This window comes from Seriola lalandi, unplaced genomic scaffold (genome assembly GCF_002814215.2).
Source record: "Seriola lalandi dorsalis isolate HSWRI2012SDOR001 ecotype SW California unplaced genomic scaffold, Sedor1 jcf7180002054894, whole genome shotgun sequence".
In the NCBI taxonomy this organism is placed as follows: Eukaryota; Metazoa; Chordata; class Actinopteri; order Carangiformes; family Carangidae; genus Seriola; species Seriola lalandi.
In genome coordinates, this window is record NW_019525446.1 from 101,521 (window position 1) to 121,448 (window position 19,928).

Here is a 19,928-nt window from a genome sequence, read left to right on the forward strand (position 1 = left end):
TGTCACAGTTTCAACAAAGTGGAATTTTTCAGAGCGGTTGTGCTGCTGAACTGAACCTGATTAAATCTGAAAACAAAAGCAGCATTTGCGACACGAGTGCAGCTCTAAATTAAAAATGAAACAATTAGACAATTAAAAACTTTAAAAATAAATAAATAATAATAATAATAATAATAAAGCAGTGCAGCATAAAATGGAAACGCTGTTTAGCAGCAGTAATGAGGTCGAGGAGCTGAAGCTAATGAGCTGTTTCAGAAATGACAGCTCTAAAACACTGGTTTTAAACTCTGGGCAACTTTACTCACTGAACTGAAGTATTATGTCGGACAGATGTTAACTGTGTAAAGTCAAATGTCTTTTCAGAGACGGGGGGGGAGAGGGGGGGGGGTGTAAAGAAAATAATTACATTTGTTTTCTTTGGAAAAACGACATTAATTTCAGCTGTAACGACCCAAACAAATTGGGACTGAGCTTCACAATCAAAGAGCCCTGGGATGTGGTTGTGTATCTTGATATCAAAATCAACTTTTATGTGTGTGTGTGTGTGTGTGTGTGTGTCTCCCTCACCGTCGTACTTGGCCAGAACGGCCTGCACGTCAGCGTAGTTCTGGAGCTCTAGTAGCGACTCCAGCAGGTTCTCGTGGATGTTGAACATACTGAGGAGAGGGAACTCCTTCATTAACTGGAAAACACACAACTGTTGTTACATGTAATACCGGACAGGGGGCGACACATGCACAGTCAGTCAGTCAGCAGACAACAGCTCTGGGTCAGTTACAGTGAATTGTCTGGTTAAATCCCTGAGACCCGAGTGAACGACACTGGAAATTAAACTGAAACCTTCTGCATGTGTGTGTGTGTGTGTGTGTGTGTGTGTGTGTGTGTGTGTGTGTGTGTGTGTGTGTGTGTGTGTGTTGCTGGCAGGGTGTGTACTTACATCTCTCATCATTTTTACTGCTTCTCGTGTTCGGCCGAGCTTTCTGGAGCACATGGCCAGTCTTCTCTTTATATACACCAACACATTAGTGTCTCTTCCTGGTGAAGACACACACACACAGACACACACACACACACACACACACAAATAATTCAACACACACATCACTCTTTACATCATTTCAGGCTCTCATCATGAAATTGGAAGAATAATGAAGCAGCGAGTCTGTGAAGCTGCAGATGAGATATTTACAAGCTAAAGAGAATCATCAAATCTCTCCTTTAAATGTGATTTCATGGCTCAGGAAGTGATGAAATGAAAGAGCGTGTGTGATGATTAGCCGTGCTGATACTGAGCGGATTACACTCACTGTGCTGGGCTTCGTACTGTGTACCGTGGTGCTGGAGCTGCTGGCTGCGCCGGTAACAGCTCTCTCCAGCTTTTAGTGCCTGTTTAAACAAACGTTCGGCCTCCATGATGGTGGTGGCCTCCTCCTCCGCCAGGAGGATGTATGCTGTCGCACAACTACAGGAGGAGAGGAGAGGAAACAGGAGGAGACATGAAGAGAGGAAACGAGAAAAGGAAAGCAGAGGAGAAAGCATGATGGAGAGAAGAGAGGAGGAGACGGAAGGAGATGAGGGAAGGATAAAGGACACGAGAGAGGAAAGTAGAGGAAGAAGGGGTGAGAGGTGAAGAGGAAACAGGAAAGGAAACAAGTAAAGAGGCAAGGAGAGAAATAAGGAGACAAGAGGAAAGGAGCGGTTAGGGATTTGGACAGAAGGGAGGAGAGGAAGGAATAAAAGAGAGAAGAGGGAGAAAGGTAGAAGAAGAAGGAGGGAGCAGAGGAAAGGTTATTTAGTTTTCCATGTCGACTCTGAATACGCTTCTTTTCTGTTTCCTATTAAGCAGAGAATGAAACCCTCACTTCCTGTCTGGGTTAATTCATTAATGTAGCAGCTCGTGCTCATGGAGCTGTTTGTCTCCACACTATGAACCTGTCTTTAAACGCCTCGTGTATCTGAACGCAGCGTCTGACAGAGCTCTGATCAAAGACGTTCTCCCGCGAGTCGAGCGGCGTACGGCACCGCCACAATTCCTCCGCACGGCCTTTTGTAGTCACGGATGCTCCTAAAAATAAACCTACGCCGCCATGAAAACGAGTGAAGTCGTCATGTCGTCGTCCCCCCCCTTGTGAATGATGCAGGCGCCCAGAGGGCCGATCTGTGATCAGACGCATCATCACTCTCTATGAGAAAAAACCTGCACGCTTCTTCTAACCCTTCACTTCACAAGACACTGACGCTACAGACCCGCAGGAAACGGTTCATTATTATATTATAAGTCTGGAGTAATGGCTTGAATTTTAAGGTTTAAAATAAAAACGATTTGTTTGTTGGCTGATAAACAAAGGTTGATTTTTATAACCAGCAAAGATCTTTCTCTCCAAATGGATGATTATGGCAACGGTTCCTCACCTGGGGGTCAGGACTCCCCCAGAGGGTCCAAATGATTAAAAGGATAATAGAGAAAAAATTACATAAAATAATTATTTTCTCTAAGATTTTGTTAATGTCGCACTTGCAGCTCTTCGGGAATTTAAGAACCCGACGAGGACAAAAACCGCTGTGATGAAACTGGTCCACATTAAGGCCATAAACTGTGACGGGGGCTCAGAAGCCGCTGACAACCAGTGAGGTATCGTCCCTGCAGGTTTTTGTCAAACAGCTCCAGATGTGTGTCAGTAAGAACGCCATGTGACGGCAGCAGCTTCCTGGTTCCAGCGGCTTGATTAAACTAGATGAGGACGTGTAGCGTTGGCAGGGTGCTGGGCAACCGCCTCGTCTCTGCACTTCCTCAAAATAAGCACCGAGCGTGGGTTTAGTTTCCATGACAACAATATCTTAATAACACATCACCACCACCACCCCCGCTGTATGACTGACTGGCATCGACCCCCTTTTGCTTTTTTATTACTATCTGTTTGACACTGAGAGACGCTCGCCCTCAGCCTTTGTACGGATGAACGTGTCGCCGCTGGATACGACAGCTGCTGTGTAGCAACAAGGAAGTAGGTGTGCGACAACATTCAGCGTCCGGCCGATCTGCTCCCACACTTTATTACGATAGCTGCTGTGAGACAGAGAGAGGGAGAGAGAGAGAGACAGAGAGAGAGAGAGAGGGAGAGAGAGAGACAGAGAGAGGGACAGAGAGAGAGAGAGACAGAGAGAGGGACAGAGAGAGACAGAGAGAGACAGAGAGAGGGACAGAGAGAGAGAGAGAGAGAGGGAGAGAGAGAGAGACAGAGAGAGAGAGAGACAGAGAGAGAGAGAGGGAGAGAGAGAGAGACAGAGAGAGAGACAGAGAGAGAGAGAGAGAGAGGAAGACGAGCAGCAGAGGGTCTCGGGTCGCTGCAGGTCAGGACTAAACCTTCATGGTCTCCACTCGACCAGACGAACGACCCTCGGTGCCGTAGTTTCTATCCAACATAAATAAAAACTCCAGATTGACAGAAACGGCCAAAACAGGCTTTTACTGCCATTTTCTTGGTTGCCATGGTGACGAGCCCTGCCCCGTCTGATTGAGGAGCTTTCTGATTGAACGGAGCTGTAAGCGGTGACACCGGCGCCTTTCTGAAAAGTTCAGATGTTTTGAGTTTGCAGCTCGGAGTGGCCTCACTCTCTCCTCACTGCGAACAACTGCTGAAACTACTACTGCGCTGTACGGCGGGTCCTGGGCGGGAAACAAGAACAGAAATCAATCTGTGTTTTTCTAGACGAATGAAAGTTTTAACAGGAAAATTTTCAATATTCATTTGTAAAGTACCGATTTCACACGTCACATGCTGCAGAGACTTCCTGATTGTTTCCCTGGGTAACGCCATCGTGATTAATTATCGCCACCATAAACACAGATGGTTCGTTTCAATTACACTTTTGCTTTCTCGCATTAACACTCTTCACTCTTCTTAATGGCGCAAACGTAAAGTCCGACCTGCTTCATCACAACAACGGACAGTTAAACTCACTCTTCAAGCTCCAGAGCTTCATGTGCTGCAGAGATGCGAGCCTGCGGGTTCCTCTCTCTCCACGCCTTCTGCATGACTGCCGCCACACAAACACAAACACAAACACAAACACAAACAGAAACACGTGAAGCAAGACACAACAGCTGTGTAACGCTGCATATGCAAAACAGTTGCTGCTCATGTGTTTTCTTACTGGCGTCAGCGGGCCGGAGGTGATCCGAGTCGCAGGTGAAGAAGGTCTGGTGGTCCTGCGCCGACAAGTTCATGTCGTAGTACGTCAGCGGCTCTCGACCCGTTACCCACGTATATCTGAGCGCCGGCAAGAGACAAAATAAGACGCATTAATGATCGTTAACATGACAACGACAGTATCCCAGTGAAAGGCACCGGAGGGACGACAAAATGAAGCAGAGAGAGAGACAGAAAGAGAGAATCAGAGACCTGAGCAAGCTGTGCTGACTTAATAGGAAATGCACTTGACTCTGATTGGCCAAAGTGAAGAAATGGAGCTCAGCATGTGGTCTGACAGGTAGAGGAAGAAGACGGGATAATTGCAGCATGAGAAATGGAAAAGCGGAGGATGACTCAACAGGAAGAACAGGAGGCAGCCACATCAAAGAGAGAGAAACAGAGGAGTGACAGGAGAACAGAGACGGAGGGAGGGAGAAAAAGAAACCAAAGAAAATCTCAAGAGGAAACAATCGAGTTGCAGTTTACATGCGTGTCCGTCCAGACGTTGAAGGGATTTAATAAAAAGGCGTGAGGTGCGTTTTGAATGAATCTACAGTGTCTGAGGAGAAAAACACTGAACAGATGAAGTGAGGAAAATGAAGAAACACATACACGTCAAACACAGATAAAGATGACAAACAGGAGGCAGGAGAGTGAAGGCGGACTGATTATAGAAACAAACAAGAGAGAGGAAACACAGATCAGAGAGAGGGAGGGTGGGAGAAAGACAGCGGAGACGGGCCGAGGGGTTTTCAGACGCAGGTAGCTCAGCTGCTGCCACTCACCGATTATATTCGGCTCCGCGGAATAAATTCAGCGGATTTCTCCACACTTTACATTCTGCAGGAGGGAGACAGAGAGAGAACAACACCGGCGATGAGTGTCAAGGGTAAAGTCGACACTGAGCCTGTTCTGCGCACTTCAAAGGGGCTCGACTGCTTTCTGCCACCACCCTCACCCCCCACCCCCCACTGGCACGCCCACCTCTTTGAGAGCGGGACAGACAGGGGAAGAAAAGGCCTGAGAACTCTTCAGTGACCAAACGAGCCTCTGCAGTAACTCAGGAGCCGCCGGGTTTCAGCTGCCGGCTCTGAGCAGATCGATGCAGGGCGCAGGATCCAACGTTATGGGTTTTTGAAATACTGATACCAAAAATATCTTTGGACTTGGACGAGCAGATGTGTATGACGACTTGTAATCCTCATGATAAACTCCTCCCGTCTGCAAAAACAGCTGTATAATAACGTTATGTAACAATGTAATGTAATCAGGGGTTAGCAGCTTTGGCTTGGAGAAACCTTATAAACATATATAAGAAAACCTATTATAGAAACTCTGCTCTCTCTATTTTATATTTTTATTAGCTATATTATTCATTATATTTTATTATTCATTATTTTATTTTTACTAGATTTTTCTATTTTTTATTTTACATTATTTTTTTATATTATTCTTTATTATTTTAGAATTTTTATACTTTTATTTATGATTATTTACATTTTTATTTTTTATATTTTGGATTCTTGGCGATTAACATGCAGGAAGCACATTAAATTGCATTATGGGTAGTGTAGGAGAGAACATTTTTGGAGCTCTAAACATACTACAAAGTGAAAGATCTCTGATTTTGAATCGAAGCATCATCATGGAAAGATCTTGACAAGCAAACACACATTTCTACTCCAGTTCAAAACCACTGAAACATTCCCTCCCTGATAAAGAGGAATAATTTCACTATGACATTTATACTCAAATTAGAAAACAAATCCCACACACTTGAATTGAACTCATGCTGTGAAAGATTCAGACCCTTCACTAATCAAATCAAGTGACTTCACTCGAAACTGTCTGTGTTTGACGTCTGTAACAAAGAGAATTAAACTGCATCTCTGGCTTCAGTGGAGGGATTTACACAGAGGAGATTATTAGTGTGAAATCTGAGGGTTAGTACAGTTGAAATAATTAAACTGCCTTTCTTCTCTCCATCGCGGCTTGTTGATTTAATACGGTGCACGTAATCCTGTTTAATTCAAAGTTGTTTGGCTGAAAACAAAAGCAAGAGGAGTTCAACGACAGGATCCTCCGGAGGAAACCTGCAGAGGTTCAACTGATCGTGTTTAAACTTAAACTTTATTACAACTTTGGTTTTTCCGCTAATACGATTTTTTAATCACATAAAAAGAAAGCTGCATTAATCTGTGTGTGGGATAAAATGTTTTCCTGTATCATCCGCAACAGAACCAGAAAGGCACCAAGTCACTTATTCAGCACTAAGACATTTCCTCTTTGGAAATGAATGGATTTCCTTTGGGAGACGAACACACGTTCAGCGGATTAACCGTGATCAAAGACTCACTGATGTAGAACCGAAGCCAAGGAGCCACTAAAGCGAAGCTCGCACCGAGCGACTGTGGAGGAAACTACTGGACAGACTCAACTTTCTTTAATCTCCTCTGCTGTAGTTCAACGAGTACACCGGCAGGGTCGGGGGTTCGATTCCCTGTGCAGCTCGACAGGCAGAGCGTGGACTCACATACTTTTATCAGAACTTTAACGGAGTCCAAAAAAAATGTTAGTTTTTGGTTTACTGTCAATTTACAAAATGTTATTGATCCAAAAACCTCATTTTTAAATGGTATGCACCTAAAGATATTGTACAGGCTTTTGGGATCATACACTCCGACCTGACAGCTGGAAAACATGCGAGAGAATCCGTCTGAAGAAGAAAATATTACATCAAAACGTATTTCACAAACGAATGAGTGAATCTGAAGCAGCAGGTGAGCGATGCGTCATCGACAGATAAATCCTGGCGCTGCCTCTTCTGATTCACAGCTACACATTCAACTCATTTGGGAGTGTTTCAAATAAACCTTCTATGATAACTCTTGGTCACTATCTAATTCGGTATCAATGCACCGACTCAGGATTATATAATCAACTCCAGTCTTGATGCTCTGTGTTGCGTTTCACTGTTAATAACAGTTTTTATCTGCAGAAACTCATTTATTTTGAAAGCCAACACAAGCGACGAAGCCTCCCTGAAAGCCACATGTTAAAATCACACGCTGGCGTCAGTGGGATTTTTTTTTTTTTTCCTCAGGTGAAAAACAGCTTCAACATTTTTACAACATTTCAGACGCTTTAGTTCTTTTCTGAAGTTAAAACCGACGGAGGAACCAGGCGGCGGAGCTCTGTGTCACTGCAGCAGAGAAGGTGAGAGCCGGACTGTGAAGCAGCTCAGAGAAGAGACGGTGAATACAAGAGAGCATTTTTTCTTATGTGTGAATTTAAGTTCGACACTATTTCTAGTATTCTCAGTTTTTTTGTTTGTTTTGTTTTTTGTAATGAAAATATCGACTGTGTTTTCTTGTCCTACATCATGCAGTTTTTTTTTTTTTACTCAATAAAACACACTTGACTAAAACGATGTACTAGTTTTTGATTTACTGACATTTTGTTTTTCAACAGTTTCGGTGTCAGGAGAAACGGACAGAGCAAAATCAAACGCTGAAACAAATGATGACTCAGGACTCCTGTGATTAATAAATGTAAGGTGTGTCCCCAGCTGAGAGTCGGCCTGCACATGTGTTGTTGAGTCAGTCCAAAAGGTGTCAAGTAAGTTATTAAGTTGAATGTTGAAATCTCCAGATATACACAGACACTCCTCTATATATATATTTATTACTCCTCCTCCTCCTCCCACTTTCTTTCTTCTTCAACTCTGGGGACATCAGTGAAGCCAAACTTTAAGAATAGCCGCTCCGTTATTCAACTCAAGCCAAGCTTCACCGAGGATTATGGGATCCCACTAATGACTAATAATGAGGTCACTGATTGGGAAAGACTTATGCTGCACTACCTACGTTAGGTAGTGCAGCTTTTTATGGTTTGGGTCTCAGGGTGTGGAGCTGCTGGGGAACAGCTAATTAAGACTTGATGGACTTACAGCGCGTGTCGAGTGCTGTTTGTTTAGTCTGTTAGTAATGAAAACAGGAAGGGACTGATATCAAGGTGGTGATGGTGGCTCCTCACCACCAGGGAGCGCTAATGAGGAGGGGATGGGGGATCAGGGTGACAGTTCCACATTAAGTAGAAGAAGAAACTGTTTATTCAGATTGATTTTTTTTTTTCTGATGGACAGATTAAACTCCCAAAATGTAAAGTTTACTATTGTAGATGAGGCACATTTAGAAGCTGTGAGAATGAATTTTTTTGGGGCATTTTTTGCTTAAAAAAATGAGTTAACTGAAACAATTATGAGAATAATCAGCAATTACTTTCCTTTCAGTCGACTAATCAACAGTGCACCGGCTGGGCTCTGATGTAACAGCTCTTACCAGAAACACTTTGCCGATTGGAGTCAGCCTCCCCGTTACTGGTGTTGGAGTTGCTGGGGGAGCTGCTGTCCACTCCGCCCAGCAGGGGGCGCAGGTGGCTCACAGACACCTGCTCTATGAAGGAGGTCCCATATTTCCTGAAATACCACCACTCAAAGATCTGAGAGGGAGAGAGGGAGAGAGCATCTTTAAATCGAACTGTTCAACATGACTTTCATTCAATGACAGAATATTTTATATTTGCTCATAAAAATACCTCGTCAGCCAAAAACAAATATAAGAGTGTTTCGCTGTAGCTTGATGCTTCCTGCTCCGATTCACTCCTCTTTGTTTTTATTCTGTTTTTTTATTTTTAGTTTCTCTTTCATCAAATTATGTTTTCATATGCTTCACTTTGCAACCCTGGTTTTAAAATAAATGTACATTATAAATGAACACATATTTACTGATTTACTTACTAGTTTTAATGAGTTTTTATGTGAGACAAACATCCAGATTTCACTGATGAGAGCTATTTTAATAGATGTAGCGATGCCATCTGGTAAAGCTGCTATACTGTCAGCCTCTGCTTTAGGGGGGAAGTGATAACAAATTTTGGGGGGGGGGGTGTATATTTCAAACTCTTTAGTGGAAAAATGACCGAACTGGGACATAAACATCTATTCCAATTACAGAGAAATAACCAGTGCCACGCTGATGAAACCAATTGGCTTCCACATTTCTTGATCGTCTCACAGAGCATGTGCAAAGCTCGACTCCATCTCTAAGCAGCCTATGCCTATTGGCCAATAGCCCACAGGGAAGAGAGAGTGAGTTAATTAAGACAGGAGCTATTTTAAAATACAGACCAACCACTGCTGCACAGTTGGCTGTCTCTGTGAAGAACTTGAAAGAGATAAAATACCTGCATAAGTAGGAGAAGCAGTGCTAACAGTTTCATTATGACGCATCCCTGCTTTGATAATCTCAGTCACATCTTTATTCTATTTATATTTGAGCGCCGACGTAAGCAGACAGGGCGCTCTCTGCAGAGCTTGGGGACTGAGGGATAGTTGCAACATTAACCACATCTCAGATGCACGTTAAACCTGACATTTTGCACTGTTTGCCTTCTCTGCAGCAGCTGAGGGTAAAGTGCCTTGCTCAGGGGCAGCTCAGTCAGTACTGGAGTTAGCAGAGTGTTTAATGCACAGAGATGGAGACCTCTATGGCATCCCCAAAATGTGTTCTCAGTAGTTTGAAAAGCACATTAAAAATGCGTTGCATGGTGTGATCGGCCAGGGCGACGGACAGCGACAATGCCAGAGGCTGACATTTCTTTGCAGCTCGTCTTGTGAGGGACTTTACGAGTATGGATTTCCTCTGTGCCCAGCTCCTTGTGGCCTCTGAACCTGTGATAACAGCTCTGACAAATTACAACCTGGGTTCATAAAGTCTCATAGGGAGCCAGCTGAAAATTGATTTTTGTCTTTTTAATATTATGAATTAGAAAGTCAAGAAAGAGTGCACAGTCATCAAACTTAAATTGGGAGTTTTGCATTTAGCTGTTGCAACCAGAACAATGTGCAATGACCATAACAGCAAGAGGCTTAAAAGCTTCTGTAAATGAGATTTAAAATAATAATGTAGCAGTAAACAATTATGTTCAATGTAAAAGTATAATGAGTAATGGCGTCCTGAGGAGTGAAGTCTCACCCTCTCTGTGTGTGTTGTAATCCGAGTTTCTCTGTCCTTTGCTTTGGTATCCGGGATGGCAACACACGCGTGTTAGTGCATGTGAATCCCTAATGTTAAAGTGTTGGCCCTCCCCATCTTTATAAACACAGAGGGACCGCCCACACGCCAGATGGCTCAGTGCAGTACACAGCGCTCAGGTGGAAGCGACCTTCCAGAATTTCCTCCACTGAAGAAACTACTTCTTTTGGCTGAAAAAGGCCTCAGACGAAGAAAGAGATAAGACCGGAGCACAGATGGACCGGCCATGGGGACTGCCACCTCAAATGCTGGTGGCAATGGACCATTAAAACATCCAGAAAGTTTTTTAAGTTTTTACTGGCTCCATCGGTGTCTTTACCATCTCCATCAGTGTCTTTACCCTCTCTATCAGTGTCTTTACTGGCTCTATCAGTGTCTTTACCATCTCCATCAGTGTCTTTACCATCTCCATCAGTGTCTTTATTGGCTCTATCAGTGTCTTTACTGGCTCTATCAGTGTCTTTACCATCTCCATCAGTGTCTTTACCATCTCTATCAGTGTCTTTATTGGCTCTATCAGTGTCTTTACTGGCTCTATCAGTGTCTTTACCATCTCCATCAGTGTCTTTACCATCTCCATCAGTGTCTTTACTGGCTCCATTAGTGTCATTCATGTGGGATGGTCCAAGCGGATGAGTGCAAGCCTGAATTTGTTTCCCAGTCCAACCGTGGAGCCAATACTGGTCTGGCTCTCTCTACCCTCTGAGCTGCTAAAGGGTCCCCACTTGAGTTGGAATGCTATAAATGTGTTCAGCAAATGTTGCTATCGCTAGTATTGCTGTGGACATATCACAGCAATGCTAGCGTGAGCTAATAGTTGTATTTATTTATCTTTTTTTTTTTTTTTTTAAATCGGCTTGTGTGTTGTAGAGGATTTGGTTTAAGATGCTGGTGGTCTAGTAGCAGTGACAACCGTTTACAGAACCTTTAAGTACTGTAGTTATTAGCCAAGAGTCACACCTATTGTTTTACTAGTGTACAGTTTGATCATTTTCAAAAAGTGATACCCGTGTTTCTATTGACATCATAATTAGTTTCAACTGATACCAGTTATCCGCTTCAATACAATCAGATAAAAAGTGAAAATACAGTCTCTTACCAATATGAGTCCTGATATGAGGGAGGAAGTGCCCGTCAGAGCCACGTAAAACTTGGGCGTCAGGGTGTTGAGAAACATGCTTACTGCGGAGGAGACACAAAGAGAAGACAGGTGGGTTAGAGCTCGCTATCAGATACTAGAGAATCTCTTCTACACTAAAGGACAACACTTTAGAAAAGATATTTGTAGAAACAAATGCTGGGCGTTCGTATAAAACTAGGACATGTCTACAGAGAAAACTGGTAAAAGAGTTCAAGACAAAACATCAAAAAGACCCGAGACTCCAGGACAGTTGTTATTCCAAGACATAAAACGTTTCCACACAAAAAAACATATACGCTGTTTGGCATTTCCCAGAGAGCCCTACTGCTCAGACGTGAAATTACACAACACACCGGGGGGACCAGGGTAAGCCTTAACTACAGAGTGAGGATAAATTGTGGGTAGAAAACCAGGAAGGAAACTGAGCTTTAACTGGCAGCCTTTACTGAAATTCAACAGTCACAATTTCACAATGCAAAAAAAAAAAAAACGACTTTTAGCATTTAAAACGTCATCGCCTTAGATTGACTGAGACAGTGGTAGAATTCGTCAGCTTTGACCTGCTGGTGGTTGATTTTTCTCTGTGAGGTTATCATTATTAGCTCAGCGAGCAGCCTTGAACTCTGGCTGCTGCAGGAAGTCACACATCAGCTCGCACTGACTGAACCGATGGCCAGCGGGAGATAAAGGTCATATATCTACAGCCCTCATCAGCACAAGAGAGTTTAGGTCTTTTTTAGTATTTTGTGTATTTTATATTCAGAGTAGTGTGTTGTGACTTGTAATGGTTTTTGTTTTATGTTACCTGCCTAGAGGACGTGCTACAATCCAGCATGTTTACATTGCAAAATTTGCACTGATGTTCATCAACATGTATTATCCCTCTCAAATAAACAAATAAATGAATAAATCAGTGCGACTGCCAAATGTGATAAATGTCAGTATGTACAATTCAAAATGCAGCAGAAATTTTAGAGCTGCAATTATCAGTTGATTAATGGATTAGTTTCATAATCGAGTCGCTGTTTTAGTCATTTTTCAAGCAAAATTACAAACATTTGTTGGTTCCAGCTTCTCAAATGTGATGATTAGTTGTTTTGTCTTTCAGGTTTTGGGATTTTTTATTTTGGTCAAAAAATCACTTAGGGTTGTGGGAAATTATAGCTGCCATTTTTCACTATTTTCTGACATTTTATAAACAAAGTGATTAATCGCTTCATCAAGAAAATAATCTGCAGATTAGTCCATAATGAAAACAATCATTAGCTGCAGCCCTGGAAGTTTTATAGGTTTAACTAAACAAAACAGAAACTTTACATCACAAATGCCGACAGCAGCAAAGTCAAGTTTCTACCCAATTCATTTCCAAGTGCCATTTACAGGAACATCAGATCCTGTCAACTGGAAACACTACAACTCACAGTCAGTGATCCACATCAGCCAAGTCTCACAGTGACAGGCTGATCCATGCTGCTCTTAAACACCAGACATTACCATCATTATTATTATTATCACACATCCTGGCCACAGTTGAGATGCATTTCTCTTCTAGCAGCAAATATATAGTTTATGTAAGACAGGAAGGGACGACGGCGACTAGTGATATAATTATGCTTCGAGGATGAAGCAGCGAAACAGTGTCTCTGCCATCTGTTTTCAATCCGTGTTTTCATTTCACAAACATCTACACCGATTACAAAAAGTGACAGATGATATTTTGAGCTTTGTCCTTTCCGCTCATTATCGTTTAGTCAAACGTCCAGTTTAAAATACGACAATAAAACTGACGTGTTTATGATTTAATTACGATCACAAAGGCCGCCATGTTAAGCTTTTAGGTGAAGAGGAGCCTCGTTAGCCACAGAAATCCGAGCAAGCTTGTTTGACTGGGATCACACGTAGCAAGGGACAACTTCCTGAGAATGAGCTGTTTAGAAAAGATTAACTGCTAATTGAGAACCGTAACTCTCCTCAAACAAATCTAGCGCCGCTCAGAAAAACAAACCTTGTGCGAGTTGAGCGGTGTACATACAATCTCTTGGCCAAAAGATTCATTAGCGTGTTTGGGCAATAAGACTGAATCTGTGTGACTGCTTGTGTGGCTGAGCGGTGTCACTGCGGACCCACAATGCCAGCAGTGACGGTGGTCATCAGAACCAGCAGGAGCGTCGGGCAAAACTAGGAAAATACAACCCAGATGAAAGAGAAAAAAAAAAAAAAAGATGATGTCTTTGATAATAAAGTGGGACAGTCCACTGATGTTTGGTAGCCTGCCAAAATGTACCATTACTTCTGCTAGTAGCTAGAGGTGACCCCCCCCTCCTCCTGCATTTTGGCCCAAAGTTGAGGGATTCTGCAAACTCTGCTAAAGGATGCTAGACTGCATTTGGCCGGTGGTGTTGGCTTGTCATGTTAATTCCCTCCTCGGAGTCACATAGAGAGAGGATAGGGAGGGTGGGACAAAGACCCCACTCAGATGAACCCCAGCCTCACATGCACACACACACTCACAGACACACACACACATACACACACATGTGCATTAACCAAGTGCAGCTGGACGGCTATTCACTGCTGTGAAGTGGAGGCTCTCGTCTTAGCAGAAAAGGCTCTTTCAGACCGGCCTGTGGTGAAACGGGCCTAACAGCTGCTGTCAGCCCGCACTGATGAGAGGATACTGCTGCCCGGCAACCGACCGGCTCATCTTTGTCAAGACAGTACGTTTTGCCATCATAGTCAGTCTTTTCACATAAAACAATAATAGCAGGGCGGGCATAATCCAGAAGACACAGGATAATCACAGCTTTAAAATAAGCATTAAAGGTCTTGTTATGTTTAAAGTGAGATTTCCATGTGTAGTGTGATTATAGATCAGCTCTAGCTTCTATATTAATACTGTGAAAGAATCAAAGCCTCAGTCCACAGAGAAATGCACACAGCCTGTATTCAGAAACTGAGCCTTAAAACCAGCCGTCAGGACTTCCTGAACTTTGTGTTGTCACAACAAAGCAGTCACCAAGCCCCGCCCACCTGGATCCTTGACTATTTACCTGAAATCGGCTCTATTTTTATTCAATTGGTTTAAATCCACCAATATATCTTCTCATGGATACCAACACTTCTCTGGGAACATCGGATGGAATTTACAGCCACAAAAATATCAACAGATGAGCTGGCAATTAGAGCAACTGTTATTTGCAGCCTTATTTGATGCGTCTTTGGGCAGGACACAGTTACCAGAGTTACAGGATGAGAAAAAAAAAAAAAAATCATCCTCCTTGTATGATTTCATTAAACAATCCTCAGAGTCACACAATTAACTTTAGACTCGGATAAATTAAACACGTGGCGGTGGACAGGTTCAGGAGTTCAGAGAGATCATCATGTGAGCAGAATGTTTTTACAGGATGTGTAAATCTGTAAAAAGAGACTGAGCTGCATGATGACAAATAAATTACTCCACTGGCTTCTTCCTTTTTTTTTTTTTTTGCATAATGTTTTGTTCAGCTATTTCCCAAGACCTGCGTTGCACTAAACCCCGTAAAGACTGAAGTGATTCTGCTGCTCTTGTGCCATGTATATATTAAGGTCACTGAGACGTGTCCCTGTTCCCTCCTTGTGTGCAGCCACTGGAGCAATCATCATCAACTGCACGAGTGAAATAAAAAAAAAAACCTCAGTGCTGCCGGGACCGACGCAGCTCTGAACACTATAACTACAGGGGAGGAGACGCTCGTATTGTTCCTCTGGGGCATTTTTTCAGCAAATGTGGCTTTTGTGTGTCTTAAAATCAGCCCACTGATTGTAGCTGGCCGGGCTCCAGTCAACTACCTTTTAACTTAACATTTATTTGGTTCTGCACAACAATGATCTGCAGCAACATCCTCGCATTGATCCAGGTCTGCGCCGGCTGCAGCTGTGCGGCTGTGTTCGAGTGCACTGCAAAAAGGAGTCTTGCTGATTTAAATGAAGGCTCGCTGGTTTCAAGCCGCGACCGTGTGTCCATGCGTCCTGTTGTCACTGAGTAAATCGAGCCCGCTCAGCCGACCCCTCTCTCTGGATCACAGAAATACCTGCAGGACGGCGGCAACTCACACTTACTCTCATTACAAGTTAATCTGCGAAGATTTATTTATGAAAATTTGTCTTTTATATCAATAAAATGGCAGCGAATAGTTACAAATATTTATTGCTTCTCTTAAACCCAAACACAATCCTTGAACAACAAAGGAAAGCAACGGATCCTCACATCTGAGAAGCTGTATTTTTGCTTGACAGACAACTTTATTTAATTTGCTATAACTTAATTCAACTGATTGATTTGGGAATGCAACTAATAAATCTTTCTGTTATCGATTAATCTGATGATTATTTTTCCCATGAACAGAGTTATTGTATCAGAAACGCATCAGACACTAAAACACCGGATCAGGTATCTGCGAGTTCACAATCTATGCACTGATCCAATACCACGTAATGTGTATTGATAGACTTTATAGTATGACACCTACATAAAACAGCAGTTTTCCCAGAGTTCAATTCTTCTTTGCTGCTCTAAAACCAGCAGCCTTACACAGGAAGTTGCACTGTGCAGCCATAGAGCAGCAAAGACAGGCAGCACATCAGATAATAAAAGGAAGCTGGGAAAGAAGGGTTTTCTGTCTGACCATCAGTCTGAGAATGAAAAGATTTTCAGTTTAAACTCGTGTGACTAAGAGAAAAAGCATTGAATCTTCATGGTTGAGAGGCTATAAAAAAAAAACAAATACTTGACATTTTTGCTTTAAAAATAACTAAAACAATTTGCGGCTTGATTTGCAGCCCGGCTGAGGCCTCGTGTAAATCCAACAGCAGCTTTTCAAAAAGGAGGAGACCGTTTCTCATTGCTGCAACTCAAACTAAACTAAACACCGTTCACTTCCCCTACCTGCGTTATGTGGCTGCCACCGCTCCGGTGAAGGCGGCAGCCAGAGAGCATGTTGGGAGGATAACGGGATGAATTGAAGAGACAAATTCTAACAGACAGACTCAGGCTAAATGTCACCGGAGACAACAGGAGACGTGACCTTTACTGAGGAGGGGACGGCTGACAGACCGCCGGCCTGACCGGAATGATAAAACACACACGCACACGTTCAAACATACAATCACACTCATAAATGCGCAGTCACACACACACACACACACACACACACACACACACACACACACACACACACACACACACACACACAGGTCCTTTAACTACAAAAGAGAACAACCACCATACGTCTGATATATATATCTATACACACACACATACAGCCCTACAACACTGACATCAATTACTACATCATTTACCTCCTCCAGACATAAGTGTTGTACTTAACACAGATTGTCGAACAAACCACATACAGTGAAATCAGGAAGCTCAGGACAGAGACACACGTTGTTAAGCTCTGCTCTCCTGCACACCGGCTCTGAAACCTTAAGGTCAAAGCGCAGACTTTCAGATTTAATGTGAGTCAGATGAACCTTGTAAGACCTTTGGCCTTTTTTTTTATGTTAATGTGAACTTAGCTCATATTAAATATTTGCAAATCCTTAAGCTGTAGCAGTGGCTGTGTGAAATCTCCAACCCACGGACACCAGCAGCAAGTCACTGTGACATAAACCCCTTAAACACCCTTCAGTCTTTTTTAACGGTGACATAAACATTTTATCTTAAAAGTCAGAGTCCGCACCACAGTCCTGCAGCATTTGTAGAAGGATTTGAAAACTGATCTCACTGAAAACAGCTGTCCTACATCTGTATTAAGCAAGCTGTCGTATTCCCTTTGAGACGCTCTGAAAACAGTGATGCGGCAGCGGTGAGTTTTACAGCTCGCGTACGGGCGTTTGTGCTGATAGGAAATGAATCTTACCTTCAAAATTTTAAGGAAGAGGGAAGTAATCGTGTGAGTAGCATGAGCCAAAGTCGGGATGTAGCTCGCTCCCGAAACGTTTTGCCGTTTGCAGGGTTGATCAGGGAGCCCGGCTGCTAGCAGAGCCTGTCTGGGTCTAACTACCGCCATTGACCTTTGAGCAAGACAGCGTGCAGCCAACATCTGCCACAGCGGCTACGTCTGGGCGGCCAGGCTGTGGGTGTGGTGTGTAAGGTGTATGGATACCGCTGCACTGCACAGTCTACATGCGAGGGTTTGAGAGGCATCTGCGAGTGACTGTGTGACTGAAGAGTCTGACCGGATGTATGAACAAAGACAGATTCTTCACTGAGTTCTTGTGTGTGTTGTTCTTGTGTTGTGTTGCACGGACACTTAGAAGAACTCATTACAAAGCTCTTGGACTCACCCTCAACAACAATAAGCACATCAATAAACAATAAACCATTTGTGCATTAAAGCTCCGTATTTTTCTTCTTCTTCTTCTGTGTTTTATTTGAAGTGTTGATCCATTAGAATATATATTTGTGGCTTTAAGAACCAAAATTCATCTTCCTCTCTCAGGCCTCTCTCTGGAGCTGTGGTAACAACAGCTGAGTGAGCCAATCAGAAGAGAGGAGGCTCTGAGCCTGTCGTCTGATTGGCTGATGGTTTTCTGAGAGTGTTGACTGCTTTTTTGTGACATCACAAAGTTGCACAAGTCCAGACGGCTCGTTTTGAGGCTCAGTTTATATTAAGTTGATTTATTATATAGTTAATTTATAATATAGAACCTTTATAATCAAAAAAGACAAAAAGGACCAACTCAAAAACTCTCATTTGAAATTCTGGAAATCTATTCTGGGCGTCAGTAAAGGTATTTCAAAACAACAGATGTAGAGCCGAACCTTTTCACGTATGTACAGTCAGAGATCTTACAAGACCAGGAAATCAATTGCTGTTGTATTGGTTAATACTAAACATCCTTATAGATTAATACAAAACCTGCTCCACAACAAGAATCATGTGCCACTTACACAGCAGTTTGTAGAAGTGTTGCCTGAATTACAAAATGAAGCCTTGGAAGAGAGCGATGGAATCAGATCCCACTTCTAATCTTCCATTTCATTTTGGACTCTTCTTCTTCCAACAGTTCAAAATCCAAGAGCGCGATATCTAAATCAACACTTGGCAGTCAAACACTAGAAACTGACAAAGACAAACATAAAAAAAAAAAAATGGCTGCCAAGAGAAAAAAGGATTATGTGAAGTTGTCTCTGCTTTAAAATGTCAATATTTGATTCTCTACAACAGAGAATATTTATCCTGAATTGGTAAAAAAAATGTTCCGAAGTGTTTATCTCGTCTTCAGTGACATCTTTGATGATGCCAGAAAGCGCACTAACTTAATCCCTGCTGGCTACGAGGTGAGTAGGTCTATTTTTTTTTAATCGATTCATCAATTTGTGTTGGGTTCATTTTGTGTCTGGAAAACAGCAGCATAATCGTAGCCGTTCTCCGAAGTTCGTTTTCTTCACTTTGTGACAATTGTGTTTGATTTCACGGTTTTATTCTGGTTTTTCCATTTCTGTGATGCACTCCAAAATAAATGAAATGGACCAATTGCTTAGTGGAGCCCCAAAAATGCTTCGGCATTATCATCATTTTCAATTTTATGTCAATAAAGCAACTGAGAAAGAGAGAAGAAGGAAGGGGGGGGGGTGAGTTATTACTTTTCTTTGCTTTACTTGCTGGCTGATAGAAAAAGCAGCTCCACGGCTGCATGGCTTCCAAACAACAACTAAGACGTAGTGCAGGATGCTGCACAGGCAGACACAATCTGTCAAGCAACCTTTTATTTTTAATTATTTCCCACAACCACGGAGCTTAAAAGAAAACAAACATATGGGACATCAAGAGAAAATAAACACAAAGACTGAATACCGCTCTGTATAACCACAGATATCAGCTACAGCGAGTGTATCCCTCACACTAACACAGATATACTACTACGACATAAAAAGGCAAATACACACAAACACACACACACACACACACAGCCAGCAGGCCTTCGCCCACGCACTGAGCAAACCGTCCACTTCATGAATATCAATACAAAATGTACAGGGCCACCTGCTGCACACAATACAAAGGCCATTTGCACGGGAGAAAGATCAGACACACAGCATTACAGATCCTGACTGCACACAGCAGCCGAGCAAATGAAGCCACCACATTACTTACCCTCCATTCCACCGACACATCCAGCACACACACGCACACACACGCACGCACACGCACACACACGCACGCACACGCACGCACACACACACACACACACATACTAACGAGGCTTTTTAAATGAAAATGTCTTTTTTGGCAAAACACAAAGTGGAGAGATTCTTCTTCCACCAGAAGTCAGTTTCTCCACTGGCTGTCCACACATGCACACAGCTAGCCGTCTTTCAGAGAGCACATTTACTAGCAGTGGTGGTGGTGGTGGTGGTGGTGGGGGGGGGGCAGTTTGTTTTTCTTGATTGGCTGCTGTCTGTGAGTGACAGCAGGCCGACAGAACTGCGAGCCAGCTCTGTCCTGCTCT

At 42.9% G+C, this 19,928-nt stretch overlaps 1 protein-coding gene and 1 long non-coding RNA gene across 10 annotated transcripts in view; one reads left to right on the plus strand and one right to left on the minus strand.

Annotated features, from left to right (window-relative positions):
- The window catches only part of LOC111672158 (suppressor of tumorigenicity 7 protein homolog), a 49,990-nt gene that overhangs the window by 7,122 nt on the left and 22,940 nt on the right, over positions 1-19,928 (minus strand). For 7 of the 9 annotated variants that reach the window (XM_023429484.2, XM_087180166.1, XM_087180165.1 and 4 more), the window contains 8 exons: positions 11,388-11,470; positions 8,534-8,693; positions 4,979-5,033; positions 4,156-4,271; positions 3,963-4,038; positions 1,308-1,462; positions 938-1,035; positions 568-682 (listed from right to left, as the gene is read on the minus strand). In XM_023429484.2, the coding sequence (XP_023285252.1) occupies positions 568-682; positions 938-1,035; positions 1,308-1,462; positions 3,963-4,038; positions 4,156-4,271; positions 4,979-5,033; positions 8,534-8,693; positions 11,388-11,470 (858 nt within the window). Of the gene's footprint in view, positions 1-567; positions 683-937; positions 1,036-1,307; positions 1,463-3,962; positions 4,039-4,155; positions 4,272-4,978; positions 5,034-8,533; positions 8,694-11,387; positions 11,471-18,366; positions 18,505-19,573; positions 19,735-19,928 lie in introns of those variants that run through there. The other 2 variants (XM_087180167.1, XM_087180169.1) reach the window with 2 other exon arrangements.
- Positions 18,544-19,928, plus strand: part of LOC147817779 (uncharacterized) — a 4,737-nt gene continuing 3,352 nt past the window's right edge. Inside the window, exon 1 of the long non-coding RNA XR_015438689.1 lies at positions 18,544-18,756. This is a non-coding gene — a long non-coding RNA (uncharacterized LOC147817779). The remainder of the gene's footprint in view (positions 18,757-19,928) is intronic.